A 20261-nucleotide genomic window follows, 5' to 3' on the forward strand; every position below is an offset into this window, starting at 1 on the left:
AAAGATAAAAATTAAATATAGCATGGATGGAACAGTATAAAGCGAAAGAACGGTAAGTAAAACTTACGGGCTGTGATTCTTTCTTTGTCAGTGAAATGTGAAATTGACGAAAAATTGAGGATGGGCAAATTTTGAGGAAGGCTTTCTCGCGCACCGAATCACAGCCAACGCGCAGATAATTTGTGAGAAGCCTTAATCGTGGGCGTTGGCTGTGATTCGGTACGCGAGAAAGCCTTCCTCAAAATTTGCCCGTCCTCAATTTTTCGTCAATTTCACATTTCACTGACAAAGAAAGAATCACAGCCCGTAAGTTTTACTTACCGTTCTTTCGCTTTATACTGTTCCATCCATGCTATATTTAATTTTTATCTTTGCAGTTTATATATGTATATTTATCTTTGCATTTTTATATGTATATATATAATGTATATATCTATGCATTTATATATATTTTATTTTATTTTATATGTGTATATATAAAACGCCCCGCTTTGCGGGGCGTTGGACTTATGCAACTCAGGATATGACATGTAAACTTTAAAACGCGATATCTCCGGAACGGCTACATAGATTTTCTTCATTTTTGGCATGGTGATAGATACTATAGTCAACTATAACATATCAAAATATGAAGTAATTCTATAAAGCGGTGCTCGAGATATTCATCGAAAACTCATCGAAAATTTTGTTTTTCATTTTAAGCCCTCTAGCGGTGACTTTAGAAACTTCCGATGTTCTAGAGAGTTGCAGGGTTTGTTGAGATCTTTCATTTGACCCCGGGTTGATCAAAATCGGTCAAGCCGTTTTCGAGTTATGGTCGATTTTCGATGAAAAATTGTCGCGGCCATATTGACTAAACGGCTTGACCGATTTTCGAAAATGAGGTATCGTTGGAAAGGTCTTGATGGCCCCTACAACATATCAAAATTTCAGACCTCTAGCTATAATAGGGCCTGAGATATAGCGAAAACAAAATTTGGGGGTTATCCAAAATGGCGGACCGGGGGGTGGGGGGTCGGATTTGACCTCATAATCGGATGTCTTCCACCCGATATTTAAACTTTGCCGTTGACCGCAAGTCTCTATCTATTACCGTTCTCTTGTAATTTGGCAAAAGGTTCCGGCCGGCCGGCCGGCCGGACGGCCGGAAAGATTTTTGGCGCATACGTTTTTTGGAATGTAGGGACCCTAATTCGTGGTCATCCCAAGTTTGAGCCCGATCTGACGACTTTGCATTTTGGAGTGTACACAGAAGCTGTGCTTCTTTGAAGAAAGAATCACAGCTAAAAAGTCAAAATTATCAAATTTTCAATTAATATAGAAATAACATTAAAATGAAGTAACGTATTGGATGAGCTAAAAATAATATCTTCGTATGTTGATAAAGAAAAAATAAGAAGCAAAGCAAAATTTTTCCAGAAATTCAGAAGAACAAAAGTACAAAAAAGGAATAAAATGATAATGTAAATGGTTTGTTTTTATGCGTTTTTTGTATTTTTTCATAATCTGCTGTATTACATAATATTTATATTCTTATCACACTTCTTATGCAATAATTGTAGTACAATATTTTGTATTTTTCTAATCTTCATTGTAATAGATTTATTTACATTTTTTCCTTTACACACACTCACATTGATACATGTACACTTTTTGTTTCAGTTTTTTAATTCATTTTATGTTATAGTAGGTATTTCTATCTTAGATTATTCTTATAAAGATTTTTTTTTCATATCTCTGGCTTCTTAGCTAAAACATAATTTATTTTTAATGTGAAGATAATAAGGGTGTTTCATCTTATCGCTGTGACATTTCAAAGAAAGAGAAAAAAGCTCTTCGAAGGGAGATTCTATATATACCTACTAAATTAATTTAAAAACAAAGTCGCGAGAAAAAAAATTATGCTTCAAAAGTCCTGGCCGGGGCTTCTAATCAAAAGTAAAGTTTATATTAATTAGAACATAAATAAAAATAAAAAAATAACCATAAGGGGTACTTATATCCAAAGGCAACATTTTGAAAATTTCTTTAAGTATTTTAGTTGAAAAACAACTAATCCCATAATTTTGAAAATTGTTTTTGACATTCTAACCGTTCACACTACTTTTACTGATGATCCTAGTCAACGCCAATGACTTTCAAAAGGAAAAGATATTCATTAAACGATTTTTAATTTAGCCACAAAAAAAACAATCACTCTCAAATTTTTGAACCCTCATTCAAATTGAAACAGCTCGTCAAAAATGGAGGGTATCGTTGAAAAGGTCTTAAATAAGTTGGCCATTCATCCGTGTCGTTGAAAAGGTTGATACGCTTATAGAATATTTTCACCTCTTGTTTTCCTTAAGAAATTTCTTTGTTATGAAGAAGAAAAAAAAACATTTTTTTCACTATATCCTGTCGAATCTTTATTCTCAGTTTACACTAAAGGAAAAAATAGATATCTAATGCTAGACATTTAAAATTAAACGTAAAATTATTTTTTAAAAATAATTAGGTGGTAAAATGCATTTTTTTCTTTCTTTGTAAGTAAGAAGAAAATTACATAGATGTATAATGAGAACATAAATAAATTTTGAAGTAAAAAGCGTAACTGATTTTTTTTTTAATTTGTAAAAACTTTTTCTTGTGTCGTAAATAAATGATATTATTTCCTATTTTTTTTATGTTCTATAAATCGGTGCACTTAATGAAAGAATTGAAAGAAAATTGTAAAAAAAATATTGGACTAGATTAATTTAAAAGTAATAATTTACATTTTCCTTATTATTGAGTATCAGCATAATGTAATATGCTATTTGTCAAATATGTAGTGTGTTTTGTTGTGATAGAAAATATGGAAAGAGTGAAATGACCGATTTGTTGGAAAAATTAAGAGATGTGTGTGAGGTACATACCTATATAGATAAAAAATTCTCGAATTTATGGTTTATTGAAATTAGACCTGAATATATCCTGGCATAAAATCAATAAAAAATACATTATAGTATTTAGTTTTTAATTTAAACTTTAAATTTCATCATAGAAGAAAACAAACATTAGCCAGACGAAAACAATCCTCATCATTACTATTCCAAAAGAAAATAAACAAAAACCAACCAATTGGACTTTATCATTGCGTGTAGAATGATTTTCATAGCACTTATCCATTAATAAGTTGATTGAACTAAATTCTTTGGATCATTATTTTGTAAAATTAAATAATCAAAAATGCGTTGTGGCGCATAATGTGTGCTACATCTAGCGTATCTTTTCTCTGTGCTGCTTTATTTTTAGTTTTACAAAATAAACCTTTTCAACGATAGCCCGGAGTTTAATGGACCACTCACAAAATTTGTCATCTGAAAGAAAAAAAAATAGCTCAATCTCTAAAATATCAAATCCTTAAATTGTGTTGAATGATGTTCAACTGAATACAAGAAAATCCATAACTCATAATACCCAAAAATTGTGTAAAGAATCTACTTTCCGTAATCGGCTTCAAACTTTATACAAGCCCTATTTAGACATTTATATTCCAAAAATTATAGTAGAAAAAAATTCAATCTAGCCGGCCTGCCCGTTAGCCCAAAACTTGCCTTCTAACAACCAAATGATGAGAAATAGAGAATTTTCATTTTTAAAATGTAGAGAATTTCAATTAATTCTCTTATTGTGAAATACTAATTCCCATAACGTCAAGTTATCACCACGCTGGCTTCAAATAGATTAATTCACTTCAGCCTATTTCACACTTTCCAAATTAATAATGCAAACACTGATTTTTTTTTCTAAACTATTACTTTTCTATCCTCAAGTAGCAAGTAAAAATGTAAATAAAAAAATATTATTTTGGGAACGTATGAAAGTGTAGAAATAGTTTCACTTCGCATTTTTTCTACATATTAGCAATATAAGTACAAAATATAGAATATATTTTCTAAGATATTGTTATTTACAGTTTTTTTTGGATAATGAAAAACGCACCATATAGAAATATTTTTGTATGATAGTAAAAGAGAAAAAAACACGCATACCTTTCTAAAAAAAAATCTCTATTTTTCACCACATTTTTTTCTTTCATTGCGACCTAATGCCTATAATGACAATATTCTAATCCTAATCCTCCTTAGGTAGTTAGTTGAATTTTTTGAAAATCTTTTTTTCTCTCAAAAACTAAATGTATACATAGAATACATTTCGGTTTAGATAGAGTGTTTATCTGTGTGGTTATAAATTAAATAAAATTCAATCCCATTGATCTGTTGTTTTTGTTTTCTTCTTGTTCTCTTATATTTAAGTAAGAACCACCAGAGATTTTCACTTCCTCTTGCACTTTTAATAGGATTCTCTTGCGAAATTGTTTTTTTTTTAATTTTAAATAAATTAAACCATCAAATCACAAACGTCTCTATGTATGCCTGCAAATTTTGAAGGAGATTAGAAGATCTGCATACACGACAAACACCCCTAATGGATGTAGGTAGATGTATATACAATTCACAGAATAAATATAATATCCACATAAGAGTGGATTCTAGATTCAAATAAATTTGAATTTATAAAAATAAAATAAAAACCACTGCTACGAGAAGTGGATGTGTGTATGGATTATCTGTGCATCTCTCTGCATGCAACATAACTTGATGGGTGAAAAATGATTTTGTTTTAGATGCCCCCAACCTCATTGGTAGCCATCGTGGTGGGTGCCACGGTGTGCAGGACAACACTGGAGGTGCTCGGTGGGAGGCCATTTGTGCTCGGGGTGGTTGTGGATAATGTTGCAGCACTACTGGCTGGATTGTTGCTGCTGCTGGCCATGGCGACAACCATCGGTTTCATGACGGTTGTACTCAGGTACTGTGTGCCCGGAACCAAGGGCAAACCTTGTCCATTCATGGACAATGGCGTAGTCACGACCTGAAAATCAAAGATTATTCAATTCAGGTAATTCTATGACATACGAATATATTAGAATTACTGAATATTTAGCACAAAAAAAAGTAAGTAGTTGATGTAAAAAGAAAACAACAAAAATATAAATGATTTAATGATTTTGTATTTAATTATAAAATAAATATTAAAATAATATATTATTAGAACTTTAGATATTCGGATATCTTTTAAGATTTGCTAGACCAGCTAGACCTACCTTTCCTGTCAGCTGTGAGGTCGAGGCAATAATGTGAGCAAGGCTGGCTGTACCTTGTCCCTGAGAAACCATAATGGGCGTTAGGCCCGAAAGTGGTGTTGAATTTGATTGAATTGGCGTTACGACATGGACAGCTCGATTATTGGCACTGGTTGTTTCACTTCCTACATCAATTATGCAATATTACATACAAATTAGTAAGAGATTCAATAGAATTAAAACCTCAGGGAACTTCTTAAATCTTTTCTTTTTTTTTTTAAATAGGCAGGAATATTCTACTTTTTTTGGGGAAATTTATGTTGGCTCACCTTTCAGCGGAAAACCATTGTTAACTATGGCCAACTTGCCACTTTGGCCACGATAGATGGCCCCATTGGGTCCTGTGGGTAGAACATTCAACTCTGCTCCACCCGGTAACCGAGCCAGCTCCGGTTGCACGGATGGAACTGAAGTATTCACACCAGATGTGGATACCATTGTGGTGGTACATGCTGCAGTTTGCCCTGTGGCCAGCAATTTGTGCAATTGCGCTGCACTCGTCTGAGGAACTGTATGGTGTCCTTGAGTCCGTGTCGATGCACTGGCGGGGTTCAATTCAATGGTAGCTAATCCATTTGCCGATGACCCAATCACACGAAGACTCTGCGATGGGGTCAGAAAAGGAATGGGACTAACCACCAAACTACTACCACCCATCATTTGCGACAACGTCAACTGGCCGGATGGAATGATTTTACTCTCCTTGTCAACAGATGCCAGAGCGATGCTCCCATTGATCAACTTAATCACCTTTGTCGGTGGTTCCGTATCCAATTTCGTAGTACCGGCAGCGGCAGTTGTAAGAAGATCCAACTTTGGTTGCTCTTTGCCATTGATTACGAGACTCGGTGGGGAAGTATCCCTCAGTTCCGTTTGACTCCTTATCCCATTCTTCCCCATTAAATCCCTCCCACTGGCTGCGGTGCTTATTATTTGCAGCGCCTGGGAATGATGTGTGGAATTGAGACTGAGTGGAATTGAAGAATTTGTAGCTGTTAGCATGCCCGAATTTATTTCTTCTGTTGTAGTAAAATTCAGAGCGCCAATAGTAGCAATTGACTGGGGATTCGTAAAAGTCGCCCCACCCGGCATTGCTATCTTTACTGCCGTCGATGATATTAAACCACTAGAGATAGGATCTGTTATCAACGAAGCTGTTGTTGTGGAGAATAAATTCTTCGGTGTTATTAGTGTATGCGAGCTCAAAGAACCTGCTGGATGGGGTGAGACTGTAGATTTCCTCGTAGGCGATGCAATCACAGGTGAACCAATTTGACCACTTGATATTTGCACAGGACCAGGACTCGGTGACATGACATTTGTTAAACTTGCCAATGATGATGAAGATCCATAACGTACTGGAGCTATAGAACTCGAGGGCATTAGTGGCTCAGTCGAAGACTCTGTAAAAGAACAAGAAAACAGCGCATAAGATACAAATTAAAAGAGTAAGAAGGGAGTTTGGTTGTTACCTCGTTCTCGAATACTGCTTGTAGGAATATCTGACTCCGGAAGAATGGTGGAGAAGTCAATGTTTTCATATTGTGACGATAATTCTCGCTTGAGGACAATAATCCTCTGCTGAGATGAAATTTTTTCTTTAGCCAGTCTCTCCATTTCATGTTCCAGTTCACGCTCTTTCCTTTTCAGTGTCTATACCAAAAGGTGATGAGAATAAAATAAAAGGTAAATTTATGAATTTATGCGAATTGACAATATTCTCCAGGAATGGACATTGAAGATGTATTGGAAACATGCCTGTATGTAGCGGATGGCGGCACTTAAAATAGAGAGATTGGATGTCTTCTTCTCCTCTGGCATCTGCGGCAATTGCTTCTTCAGCTGCTCGAAACATTCCTTGAGGTGAGCTCGGCGATTTTTCTCCAACTTGTTGTGCACTTCACGTGTGCCCGCCCTGAGAATGCATGGGCTACGTTGGGTTCCACTGGACATGGCAATATTTTTAATGCTAACCCCAATCTTTTGATACCCCACACATTCCTCTCTTTTGTATGACTTGTGCAACAAAATATCCAAACAAGAATAATCATTTTGGTCTTTCCTGAGTTTTAACAGTTGATAAAAACTAATGCAAACATTCAAATTTAATTCGCTAATAAATGTAGCTTAATACAAAACAAAAGACCATTTACTTTACTGCTGTAATGAGGTATTTTGTTGATAGTAATTTATCATCACACAGTGAGTCATGTGGCACAGAGGATCATTAACCATGGGGAGCAATTGGCATTTAAAATTCTTACCCATTACTGTTTGTACTCGTTGTTCGTCGTCGTCCTGTCGGCGTTGACTGAATTTGTAGCTGGATTTGCTCCAATGTGGCAGAACCATTGTGTGTCATGGCAGACACAGTACTGGCGGTTATGCCATTTCCACCAGTTGCTGCTGTGAGATTGAGGCCAGAGACTGATGTGACACTACTACCGCTAAAGTATCCGCTAGATCCATTCAAATTGAGACTCGACTGCGAAGTATCCTCACCTCCTCCCACGAGGACATGCTGAATGAGCGTTGTCGTTGCACCATTACCAACGACAGGATGATTGGAGGAAACAGACGAGCTGCGACTTCGCGACAACTCAAATGATGACTGTGGAGAAGATTGGGTGCTACTGCCACTGTGAGTATGATGCTGCTGCTGCGGTGGATGGCTAAACACCACAAGCGGTGGGGTGGTGAGCGTGTGTCCATTTAGGAGGGGTTCTTCTGTAAAAAAAAAAACAATGAGAGCTCATTGCTTACGGGCATAAAACGCATTTTTTACTACTGCCGCAAGAAACGGCTACAGGAAATTTAATTTTCCCCACTCTGGCGCAATTTTCTGCATTTTTCGCTGTTGCGCCGTGTCTGGGATACGCATTCCAGGGAAAAAGGGGTAATTTTTGCTGCCGGCGGAATGTCGCCGGCGGGAAACCCTGAATTTTCCCCGGAAAATGCGTAAAAACTGCGAAAAGCTCCCAGTGAGAGTGAGACGGATGCTGGCCATGAAAAAGCATAATCCTTCTCACGATCTACTACTAATTGCTATCTATCCCTTTCTAGGGCAGAAACACCCATGGTTAGAGCGCCGTCGTGGAAACATTGCCCCATGGCGCACACATACACATACACCTCTAGCGGCATCACACCACTCCCCACCAAATGTCTACAAAGCACAACACGTGAACTTGAAGCACGCGGCTTCAATAGAAACCATCACACTACCTAGATTCTTTTTTATGCTTTCTTTCCCAACACAACGGCAACCCAGAGTGTACAGACACGTTCTCTTGCATGCTATGCTCATGAGCTCCTTCGAGCCATTATGCTAGCCATTATTTCTGTGAAGTTCATCAATTTTTACACAAACACTCTGCAGCGTAACATGGAAACGTGTAAAATACTTTGTATATTTTACATTATTTTATTATAAAATCTCGAAGCCACGTGAAATAAAAATCGATTCTTACTTTTCTTTTTTGTTTTAATTTAGGGTGCAGAATTGAAAAAAAAATAGGGGAGATGAGGATGCTAAAAGGAGTTGAGAGTGACAGTAGGGACACGCTATTTCTTAACTATTCTAACTACAAAATATATAGTAACGATGAAATTTTTCTTAGAGACTTCAATAGACAGAAATTCTAGTACACTTTCCAAAGAATAAGGGACTTGTTTGCCTACCTGAACCACTGCCATCGAGACGAATCAATGTTGGAAATTGTTGATGCTGCGATAAAAGCAAGTTTCCAGTATTTGCTGTGGTATTGCTATTCAGCACAGGACTCCCCAAGGGCGATGTTGCCTGTTGATTGTGCACATATCGAACTATGTTGGTCGGTTGATTTGTGTTGTTGGACAAAATGCGGGGCGCTGTAGATGTTTCATGAGCACCACTCAGCAGCGGTGGGAACGTTGTGGCATATGTAACTTGACTTGAAGATGTTGATATGGATCGTTGCCTAGACAATTCCTCTTGCTGTTCTATATATTTAGCTGCTTCCAAAAGTGTATCCAGTGCTGAAGTCATATTACAACAAAAAGTATATCTGCAAAAAAAAAAAGAAGAAGAAGAAACATTTAAATCCCTCTGAATTGTACCAAGTTTGAGTCCTATCGGATACTTGATAAGTATTCTAATATCCAGTATATGTATGTAGTCAACCCTAAATCTAGCTTTTTAGCTGTGATTCTTTCGATTTTCAATCAGTTTCAACGACTTTTCTTTGTTACCCTATATGTTTTTCACAAGTTCGACTCGTAGAGCAAAACCTCCTAGAGTGCGACGAAATTGAAGTGAAATGCATCTTTGGGTTTCATTTTTATCATCCCCATGAAAAATAATTTGTGAGGATTTTCTCAATTCCGGTACTTTTATGCGCAAACACCCCCGCAACTCGGTGAATCAACACACACACACATAAACATACAAACACACACTACACAATTCGGACGCACCAGCAGCTACATCAGGAAAGAAAAGGACAGATAGTTGATGATGCATTTGCTGTCTCTGTCAATTTTTGCTACATCGCTTTCAAAATTCATTGCGGTTTATATCCCAGAAAATCTTCTGTCTTATTTCTATTCTGTAAGTTTATCTCTTTCACACATGCCACTACAGTGATCTCGCTCTATACAATGACAAAATATATTAATGACAAGGTCACCGGCGCTAGCCGAATACATCCGAATAAACAAATTCGCTCAAAACACGTTTTCCCGGGGATATATCATGCGCTGGATTCTTTTTTATTGTTTATTCCACTTTCCTGCATGAATGTGTGCACCCCCACTGTACATGTATGCTCCTATCGAGTTGTCTCACTTTCCCATGTTGTTTTTCTCACGTCCTTATCTAGCTAGCTGATATTCTCTTACCCATACAGAATGCTAAATTCCCTGGAAATGACAGAGATTTTTAGTTTTTCCCCAAATGCAAATATATCTATCTATCTATACATATACAACATACATGCATATACGGGATTCATCCTCTACCAATCCGACAATGTATGGCGTGTCACACACCTCAGGTCCCACCTTCATATCAAATCATTTCCAAATGGAAGTGCACAAGTTATCATGCAATGATATGTATGTAGGTAGATAGATATAAAAACTGCATTTGAAAAAAGGAATTGTACTAAACAAGAATGAAATCTCAAGACGTCTAGCAGACCGGGATATGTTAAGTATTGGTGCAGACTAAAAAAATAGATGGATGTTTTTTCGATGTAATATTCCAACGCGAGTGGCCAGGAGGAGATACGCTCCTTCCGGGGGCGTCGGCAGTTCTTCGTCTGAATAGGAAATTCAATGGAAAAGTACATATTTTACGTATAGGTTACTACTCAGACTACACAACATCTTTCTCAGTCCGTATTTTGAGGGTTTTAGTATTAGGGGAACGTGGCCCAATTCGGACCACCGCCCAATTGCGACCGCCCCTTTTTCTCGTAAATGACGAAATATTATAAAATTAGTTTCACTACATTATGAAGATATTATAGTAAGGTAATGTTAGCGCCTAAAATAAATTAATTTGGTACACAACAGGGCAAATTAAAAATCAAAATTCATTTTCAGCACTTGGCCGACATTTTCTGATTTTAGAAACGAAGTTGATATGAGTTTTTTTCTCACTATTATGTCTCAAATTATGCCGCGTTTCTGTAGCTTAGAGGGTCTAGTTTATTACTTGATTTACAATTTTTTGAAAGATTTTAGGTATATTAAATAATTAAGTGAAAATGTTATACATGCAGAATGGTCTAATTGCGACCCCCAAAATGTTCCAATTCGGACCGTCTATTTCCACCACTCACCGCGGTAAAGCTGTCGCGCGTGCGTGTAGTAGTGTAGAAGTGTCTTTCTCACACAGACCGCGCTTTGTTTTGATTTCGGGAAAATCAATATTTTTTCACGTTTATTGAAAGTTTTTTCGCAGTAAAAATGTTCCTAAAGCCAAAGGGGAATGCAGTTAGTGTAATTTACGCATTCCTCAGAAGAATTTTCGTGGATTTTCTGCGAATTACGTCAGTGAGTTCGCAATTGTCGGTGTGTGTGAAAGTGTGTGTAGTCACCTCAAGGGCGAAATGTCAAAACAAATGTGGGGAAAAATGAAAATAAATTCTTGATTTTCCGGCTTTTCCGGGTAATTCATGGTGTTTTTCCTATTTATAGTAGTGATAAAAGTGATCTACTAGTGAAAAACCCACAAATTACGGCAAAAACAGGGGGTCGCAATTGGAACACTCGGGGGGTCGCAATTAGAACACCGTGGTGAAAAAGTGCAATTTTAGCAACTTTTTTTAATTCCATTATTACTCAGAACAGGTAAGAGTTAGAAGGTTTGCATCTATAGAACAAAGTTAGCCTATTAAATGACCTTTCCAATGGTACCAAACTTGGAAAGATTTAATTCATTTTAATATGACTTTTTTCAATCCTTCTGAAACAGAATTTAGGGGGTCCGAATTGGGCCACGTTCCCCTATACTGAGAAAATTGTCCGACAATAGACTCAAAACATTTAATAAATTGAACATGGATAAGCTTATTGATTAAACCTTTTAGGACTATGAGATTATAATGTCCAAAATGTAATTAATCTTAGCGATTCTTCATCATACTTAACATTATTTCTAACAATATAACACAAATCATTCATGAAAAATTGACTTTTCTATTAAAAATCTATAAAAGGCTAGCAATGTTTAACAGAAAAACATAGTTAAATCGAAAAATACATTCATCAATCTGAATAGAGTAGCTATCGAGACTATTCCAAGTCTTATTTTTTTATATTATTAATATTCACAATTGACTGTAGGCCTATGCGTCTTGTCTGGGTTGGTTAAAATGTACATACATACAACATTTGTGTGAGTAGTGTAGAAAAGAAAAATAATCATCCAGTGAATGGGAGAAGATAGACAGAATATCCGTGTGAAGTTGAGTGTTCGTATCAAACTTTCATAGCGTTTCATACTTTTTCGTTCATATAAACGTTCTCTAGTACCATATCTAGCATATTTAGATACCCGATTTAAGGGTTTCTTTGACATCTTTTTTATTAAGTAAGGCTTAATGATGTACATTTTCCAAATCGTTTTTCCTTTTAGTTCTAATCTCTCTATACAGTTGAAATAATCAATGGTAGTTATCTACATATTCTTCTGTACGAGCTAGAATCCCTTTAAAAACTAACTGGAGTTTAAATACAAATTAAATAAAAAACTTTCAAAATATAGCATTGGCGTCTTATTAACAGTTGTCTATACGAATTTCACCTCACAATATGTTTGATATACATACATACATATATGTATGTATATTTTAGCTGCAATTGTATGAGTGAATAATGTGTTTGTCACATAAGAATATTGTATGCTCATGCGTATAGGGTAGGCACTTATGGGCATACATTTCTCATGAAGTATTAATTCCTTAATCAAGCGATGTGCCAATCTGAATTGTACTTTCCGGTAGATAAACTGATTTTTGAAAACTCAAAAATGGAAAAATTAAGGAAAAATACATCTGTATGCCGTACTAAAGTCGTTTGTACGCATTTTCTTTTCAGAGAGAGAGAGAGAGTGACGCCACGCCAGCAGGCAATTTTTAGACCATTTTTATCCAATACAATTGAACGTAGGTACATATCCGTGATATGTATTCTGTAAATTCGTATAAATGTGTGTGCACACGTTATTTTTGTATGTAAATATTTTAATCAATCAACACGAAATGTAATGCCCCGTTCACACCATACTAAGCATGCGGTTATTATCCTTCATCATTCAATAATTCTCCAGAACGCCAAGACTTTTTTATGCTCTCAGCTCAGAAAATATAACTGCAGAAATCCGCAAACAACATGTTATCAACATTACATGCACCCCCCAGAATTCGAGACCTGAACATCACCTCCAGCGTCGCTACCACAAGGACGCTTCCAAATGTTTACTTACTGACGTCATTGGGTTACTTTGCTATTCAAACCAAATTATTTTATCTAATGATATTACATGACATGTAAACTGCAATTAATAGGTAGCCAAAAAAATACAATTTTTTTATCCTTCCATATAAGTTGAACTTCTTTTTCAAGTCATTCAAAAGTTAGGCAAGAGGTTTTTGAATTGTTGCCCAACTACATAAGGATCTCTAGAAAAACTGGCTGTAAAACCATTTGAACCTAAAAAGGGATATGTTATAATGGTTCTAAAATAATGTATTAAACTCAATTCAATTACTCAAAACCCATAACAATTCTGTCCATCACTTTCCAGTCTTTTTGTTGTTGTACAGTCGTCCATATTTTGGCTTTAGTCAATATAAGGATTTTTCTCCAAAACTAAAATTTTAATTAATCGGACGAGGATATTAATATTTTTCTCGGGGAAAGTAAATAACAACTATGTAGTCCTGAAAATTCGAAAACTTAACACAGCAAAATGCTATTTTGCCTTTTTAGTAGCAAAAAAATGTTTCTAAGCCGTCTTTCACATTACAAACTTTATTACAGTTTTTCATAGAGAATACCCTGTCTTCCTCAGAAATTCTGGAGATAAATAAACTCGTCAGATCAACAGACACCCTATTTGACTTTAAGTTTATTACATACAAAACTTATAATGTTTTTTTTTAAACTATATTACACTTAGATTTGGTACTATGTTCCTTTTTTAATTATGTTCACTGGACCCTTTTCACTATATATTCAGTTAACATCATCATCAATAAATAACTAAACTCACTCTAGCTGGGCTTCAAACTTAAGTACCAGCGTCGATTCTTCTGCTAAAATATCGCCTTTTCTTTTCTTTTCTTTTTGAATACACTGACCCTTTCATCCGCATCTCAATTAATGCCATTACTTACCAACACTTGCACACATCCTTCTATAAGGACAGAGTGAGTGAGGCAAATTCCGCGCATACACGATTGCGCCCAAAAGCTTAATACGGTGGCACTGAAGCTCAGTTCGCATACATTGTTCGATTGTGTGATAAGCAACGAGTCGAGTCATACTCAATATACACACTCATACAATAATTATCCATTCACGAAGCACACACGAGCTACAACACCATGCCACTATACTTATGCATAAGAAACACGAGGGGAATCACAAGAGTAATATTGTACGCACACGGGGCGTGCCCGTTATGTTGTTATACATATAGAGAAAAAAAATACAAAAATACACACATACACACATAATACCAAACACACTCATGTAATTTTCTATTGTGAAAATGTACCCGCATACAATAATATATACCTCCTAATACTAAACTATAAATGCGCGACACTATTCCCAGGCAATGCTGTTAATACAAGTCGTTATCCTTTAAAAAGCATACTATCCGCTATTGTACGGAGTTTCTAGATATCTCAAAACTAACACAATAATTTTCATAAAATATGTAGATACATATATGTATGATAATTATTGCACAAAGCCTCTTATGCCTCTATGGCATCATCATTATACATATTGTATTATAATATCTGTGCCGTCTTCTTCCACTTTATGTACCTACATATATACATACATTATATATGGATACTTTATATATTATGGCTACTTGATATATACTATATGTATATATCCATACAGATATTCCGATACTGAATTTCGATATAATACAGCACAGTTTGAAATATGTATGCTGAAAATACACGTTTAGTGTTCTTTTTTATGCTTGAAAACACATCACCAGTTTTGCGCAACGCCACCTACACTTTTTATCGAATGGAAAAAGGAAAAAAATCAAAGATTTCACTTTCACCATGAGAAAAAGCTCTTAAGAATAGTACAAAGGGACCACCCTAGTTACTATAGGCCTAGTATGGCAACTTACCACTTACTTAAACCGCACAGGAATGAGATTTTGGAGTGAAACTGAGTCAGACACTGGGTAGAATGGAAATATTTTTGTGAGCACACTCTTGGGGCAACGGGATGGAAAATCAACACTCTGGCAACCGAGTGAGCCACACAATCAACTTGCGACTTCTGTTACACTCCGTCGCTATTCCCAGCAAGCCAGTAAGCTTGGCTCTGTTGGGTACTCTCTCCTTCACTCGCTGACAAAACAAGTCACGTGGAAAAGAGAAGTGAATAGTGTCGTTTCTACATGAACTACCCAGCTACGCCGTAGTGTGAGGGAAGAAAATCTAATTTTTGCTACAACGCGAACACATGCTCGATATGCTCACGTGTCCACAGCCAGGTCATCTCCGGCCAATGAGAAATCGTATAGCTGAAAATTACCTAGTGAAGCTTACAAAATTGTTCCCCAACCATATGCTATCTCTTTTGCGCCACACCAAAAAAAGAGTACTTGAAATACGAGGGGAAGGTTGGTACACATGTATATGTATGTACGTATAATCGAGACAACATCCAGCATGCATGCGTCACGTTGCCGATTGTTTTTCAAGCCTTGGAGAGTTCAGTGTGGGAAAGAGAACGCTGCGTCGGCTGGATTTTCACTCATATTTTAGTACGGGTTTGAGTTGGATTCAGACAAAAACTTATAGATTTTACATTATTTGCCTACAAATATTGTAATTAACCATCCAATAAACACACATATGTTTTTTAAGAGTAGAAATCATAATTATGTAAACTATTTACAATACAAATATCACTATTGTGAACAAGTTTTAGCAAAACTTATAAGTATTTTGTACTATAAATTCTAATAAGAAAAAAAAAAACATAAATTCCCAAATCAAACTCGAGCTTGGTAATAAAGTACGGTTCAGAAATCCTACATTATAGAAAAAAATAGTATCAGAGAATTTTGGTAGACTTTACTAAATAGAACTTCATATTTTAACAAAAAGTTTAGTTTTCTAAAATCAAGAGATTCTATTCACATATTTGGAAAGATGGGACCTGAGGATGATACTAAAAAGCTGTTGAATTTGCAGTACCTGTTCAAAACACATACGGACGGATGGCCGGAAATGTTTTTTGGAGTACACGTTTTTTTGGAATGTGGGGACCCTAATTCGTGCTCATACCAAGTTTGAGCCCGATCTGACAACATTGCATTTTAAGTGGTACACAGAAGCTGTGCTATTCTTTTCTTCGAAAGAATCACAGTTAAAAGACAGGATATTTAGAAAAGATATCTATAAAAGTTCAAAAATATTTTTTTTAAAGTAAGTTAGGTGGTTATTGCAAGCATCAAGGACTTTTGAACATCAGACAACCTGGCATTCCAATATGTCCACTTGAATTTTTTTTTTTTTGGAAAAGCATCGTTTATGCCTGTTCTATTAATTCCGATAAAATTAACTACCGCAGTCAATCTAAATTCCATTTGTAGCCACCCTTTTTCTTTCCATGATTTTTATTTATACATTAAAGGCCTCAGAGGTGGTGGGAGAGGAAGTATGTAAAAGCTTACTGGATTTTTTTTTCTCCGTGTTTTCTGTTCACTATTCTGATACACTGTTCTCACTTTATATACCTTCCTACATATAAAAACCCTGCAAAGGTATACATACTATAGGTATGCTTTTGTAATATTCCACTTTACCTTTCTGCAAGTTTCACTTTGTTTCTGATGCCTTAAGCCATTTAACAAATTACGTTAATAATGATAGTAAAAATGATTTTTAGGCAATCAATTTGATTTTTTTGTCACGTCGCACCGCACTACATACATATGAGAGATATTCTTACAAGGAACCAATGAACTGGAATTGACTACTGCCTTGTGTGTCCTTAAAGTGCACTGACTCGATAAAGCTTTTAATATGTGAGATTTCAATAAGAAATTCTTGCAAGTTCCAAATCAGTACAAAGAAGTTTCTTACACCGAATGCTTCACAGATTGCACAAACTGTGCTCTCTCTGATTCACCTTCCCTTTGTGGTTTCATGTGAAATTCCCGGTCACATTTAGTACATCTACTCATGCAACATACTCATGTCGGCATTATGTACTGTGTATGTATGCGTTAAAAGCCCAGACTGAACGGGCACGTACACAACGTGTTCCAACACATGCAACAAAGTCTACACCGTGAAATCATCATGTCACGCGTGCCCATATGATCATATAAAAAGTAGCTTCAACCTAAATGGATATTATTCACTGGAAATCGCATATTTGTGGCGTAGCACGATGTAATTAGTATATCGGTGGCAGTAGAATGTATGGGGATATTTTAATAAAAAAAAAAAAGAAACATTTAGTACACATACGAACCATATGAACAAAATTCTGTACTACACGCAGAGTAGTATGGTTCGGTCATGCTAAAATGTATGCGAAAAGATGAACCTCCGAGGTATATAAATACATTGATAGACTTCGTAACGCACTACAGAGCGACTTTCACAAAGCGACAGGATAGTTCAATACTAGATAAGTAAGAAGTTTGTGTAGTACTACCAACCAACTACTACTTTTTTTTGTAAGTACTAAATCTTTGTAATTTTTTGATAAATATACATATATGTAGGTACTTCATAGAATGAACTTGAAGTAATATGTACTTGGAATCATTAGCTTTGCTGAAAATGAAATCACAATTTTTTTGAAGCAATACAGTGACGTGTAATAAAGGGAGGGTCTAAAGTAGGGTGTATAGCGCAAAACTTAGATAAGGAATTAGACAAAATTGCTACAACTAACCTGTAAGAGGCGTAAATAAGTTAAGGATTCAATGATTGTAAGCACTGACCCCGAATATTAGCAAAAAAAATGTCCTCAGTTCACAATATTCACGGAGAACAACTGCTAACCAGTTGAAGACACTCACTTGTTTTACTTCCAACCTTACCACACACTTGGACCGAGCAGTCACATTATACGTTACGAAGTGATCTCGTTGCCACTTCGGTAGCTTGCGCTTTGCGGGGTAATTGAGACAGGAGGTGCGACAGAGACCGCAACAGTGTCATTTAGTTTATGAAGAGAAAAAAAAACAAGCTCCACGTAACCAACCAGTCCCTATGTTGGGTTTTCTCTATACTACATAAATACTACATACAAAGTAAATCTGGATGTTGCACTCATGTGATCCCCCCATTGTTGGTAACGCTACGCCTTACACATGAGCAGAATTGCAAACACCCTCAGTATACCCACGTACTACCTACCCACCCTTTCTCGCTCAACAGCATGGCGTACGTGATAAACAAGGGTCAACGGGTGGGGATAATCATAAGAGAAGCAATGATGCATCATCATTTTTTTTGCACAATACCCAACGCGACGCGATAATGTAGGTACGGTACGATTGTGCGCAGCTGGTCTCAAAGCACCTCATGCGATTGTGTGCATGGCATGTGTGAAAGTATGCGTAGAAATATGTATGTATGTGTGTGTAAATGGTAAATTTGTATGAGTGTGTGATGCGCGTGTGTAGAGAGAGTGTATGAGTGTTTGTAAGTATACTGCAACATAGTGCCATCTCAGTCTTTCAAGTTAAACAAAAAATACTACTTAAATGGGATTTTTTAATACTACCTCCCCAATTAGAATGCAACAAATTCCAATTTGATAGCCAAAATATTCAGATTAAGGAAGGACCTACTATTATTCTCATAAGATATTGCAAAATTAAATGGAGCACGCAGATGCTATTGAAGTAGGTAATTTAATTTATCAATTGAAAAGCGTACGATCGCGGTTCTGGTTACAAAAGAATCAATCTTCAGACCCTAGGAGACTTGTACCGAAACTCTCACGACTAAAGTCTCCACGGCCTCCATGATCGCCTTCCTCCATTATCAAACACCAGCTTACCAGTGCATTTTGTACATGTATCACTCACTTGTGCTGTATTATACAGCCAACAATATGAAGACAAACTGATATACATAATATAATATAGTCTGTATCAAACTTTTGTTTTTCTTGTTCACAGAAATTACAAACCTCACAAACTATGTGTATTTTATTCTTCATTGCAAACGCTAATCCAGTTCCTGATGGCTACAAACTCATCCTGGCCTCCAATCGAGATGAGTTCTACGGACGTCCAGCATCACAAGCCTCAGCTTGGAATGATAGCTATCCACACGTATTTGGAGGTAAACCTACAAGTCCCTTTGTTATTTCACAAATAAAAGTAAAAAACATTTCGTTTTAATTTCTTAAAAAGGACGCGACATGGAGCCAGGACGTGAAGGTGGAACTTGGTTGGCTCTTGGCTCAAAAAATGGTGTGACGAAAATAGGGGCACTTTTGAACATTACAGGTGAAAAGAGAAATCCAAATGCCTTAGGTGAGTGATAAAATGAGATAAGCTCAGCCCAGACGCTAGACGAGGTTAATGATGATTTTGAGTTTACTAAAAGTTTACTCTTTTACAGGTCGAGGGCCAATTGTTACTAATTATGTTTCGGGAGATCTTACCAATCGTCAATACGCCGAAGAACTGCTTGAGAATCATCTGACCTACAATTCCTTCAACATGGTCTCAATTGAATTGGAGTAAGTTTTTTTGTTTCTAAAGGATGTTTCAATTAAAACCTTTGAGATTTTTTTTAAAATATTTTTTTCCATAGAAATTCACGTGCTTCAATTTTACACACGAGCAACGCTCCACCGGGAACCATGGAGTTTCCGGAGAAAGAAGTGCACGGTTTTGGAAATAGTCCATACACCATTCCTCTGCAAAAGGTGGTTAAGGGCAAAGAGAAATTCCGTAACATTGTTAAGATGTCTGGAAGCGGGAATTTGGTGCATGATTTAATGGAATTCCTCAAGGACGACGAAAAGCACTGGCCAGACGACGAATTATCACGCCGTGCACCCAAATGGGCGGAAAAACTCAGTTCAGTCTACGTCAAAATGCCCATTGAAGGCTACGGAAGTCGTACCCGAACTGTTATTCTCATCGATAGTAACGATCGAATGGACTTTTTTGAGGAAACTATGGCGGGAACTGATCCCGATGGTGAATGGAAGAAAGCCCACATTCACAAGCAACTGTGACCAAAATTATTGAATTCAATTCAAGAGACTAAAATGTTCCAAATTGTTATAAAAAAATAAATAATAAATTTTCTAAAACCATTTTAAGGTACTTTCAATGTTTTGAACCACAAAA

The 20261-nt window shown here is 36.3% G+C and overlaps 4 protein-coding genes across 14 annotated transcripts in view; 3 read left to right on the plus strand and 1 right to left on the minus strand.

Annotated features, from left to right (window-relative positions):
- LOC129797484 (protocadherin-23) overlaps window positions 1-20261 on the plus strand; it is a 953251-nt gene that overhangs the window by 743500 nt on the left and 189490 nt on the right. The gene's annotated exons all lie outside the window — the stretch shown is intronic.
- LOC129797474 (probable cationic amino acid transporter) overlaps window positions 1-20261 on the plus strand; it is a 261906-nt gene that overhangs the window by 52155 nt on the left and 189490 nt on the right. The window lies entirely within an intron of this gene.
- Window positions 1467-17970, minus strand: LOC129797456 (mucin-2-like). Of its 7 annotated transcripts, none has more exons than XM_055840045.1 (9): window positions 17886-17970; window positions 8852-9216; window positions 7435-7897; window positions 6929-7115; window positions 6643-6823; window positions 5440-6573; window positions 5132-5295; window positions 4663-4899; window positions 1467-3341 (listed from the first exon to the last, which is right to left on the minus strand). In XM_055840045.1, the coding sequence occupies exons 2-9, from the start codon at window positions 9195-9197 to the stop codon at window positions 3279-3281; spliced, it is 2775 nt and encodes a 924-aa protein (XP_055696020.1). In that variant the 5' UTR covers window positions 9198-9216; window positions 17886-17970; the 3' UTR covers window positions 1467-3278. The 7 variants fall into 7 exon arrangements, with proteins under 7 accessions (XP_055696020.1, XP_055696018.1, XP_055696019.1 ...); XM_055840043.1 differs by having other exon boundaries at window positions 17837-17939; XM_055840044.1 differs by lacking the exon at window positions 17886-17970 and adding an exon at window positions 16734-17029.
- On the plus strand, window positions 17525-20227 carry LOC129797694 (transport and Golgi organization protein 2). Of its 2 annotated transcripts, none has more exons than XM_055840502.1 (5): window positions 17525-17614; window positions 19074-19239; window positions 19311-19433; window positions 19522-19642; window positions 19717-20227. In XM_055840502.1, the coding sequence occupies exons 2-5, from the start codon at window positions 19095-19097 to the stop codon at window positions 20144-20146; spliced, it is 819 nt and encodes a 272-aa protein (XP_055696477.1). In that variant the 5' UTR covers window positions 17525-17614; window positions 19074-19094; the 3' UTR covers window positions 20147-20227. The 2 variants fall into 2 exon arrangements, with proteins under 2 accessions (XP_055696477.1, XP_055696478.1); XM_055840503.1 differs by lacking the exon at window positions 17525-17614 and adding an exon at window positions 18327-18330.

This window comes from Lutzomyia longipalpis, chromosome 1 (assembly GCF_024334085.1).
Source record: "Lutzomyia longipalpis isolate SR_M1_2022 chromosome 1, ASM2433408v1".
Classification (NCBI taxonomy): domain Eukaryota; kingdom Metazoa; phylum Arthropoda; class Insecta; order Diptera; family Psychodidae; genus Lutzomyia; species Lutzomyia longipalpis.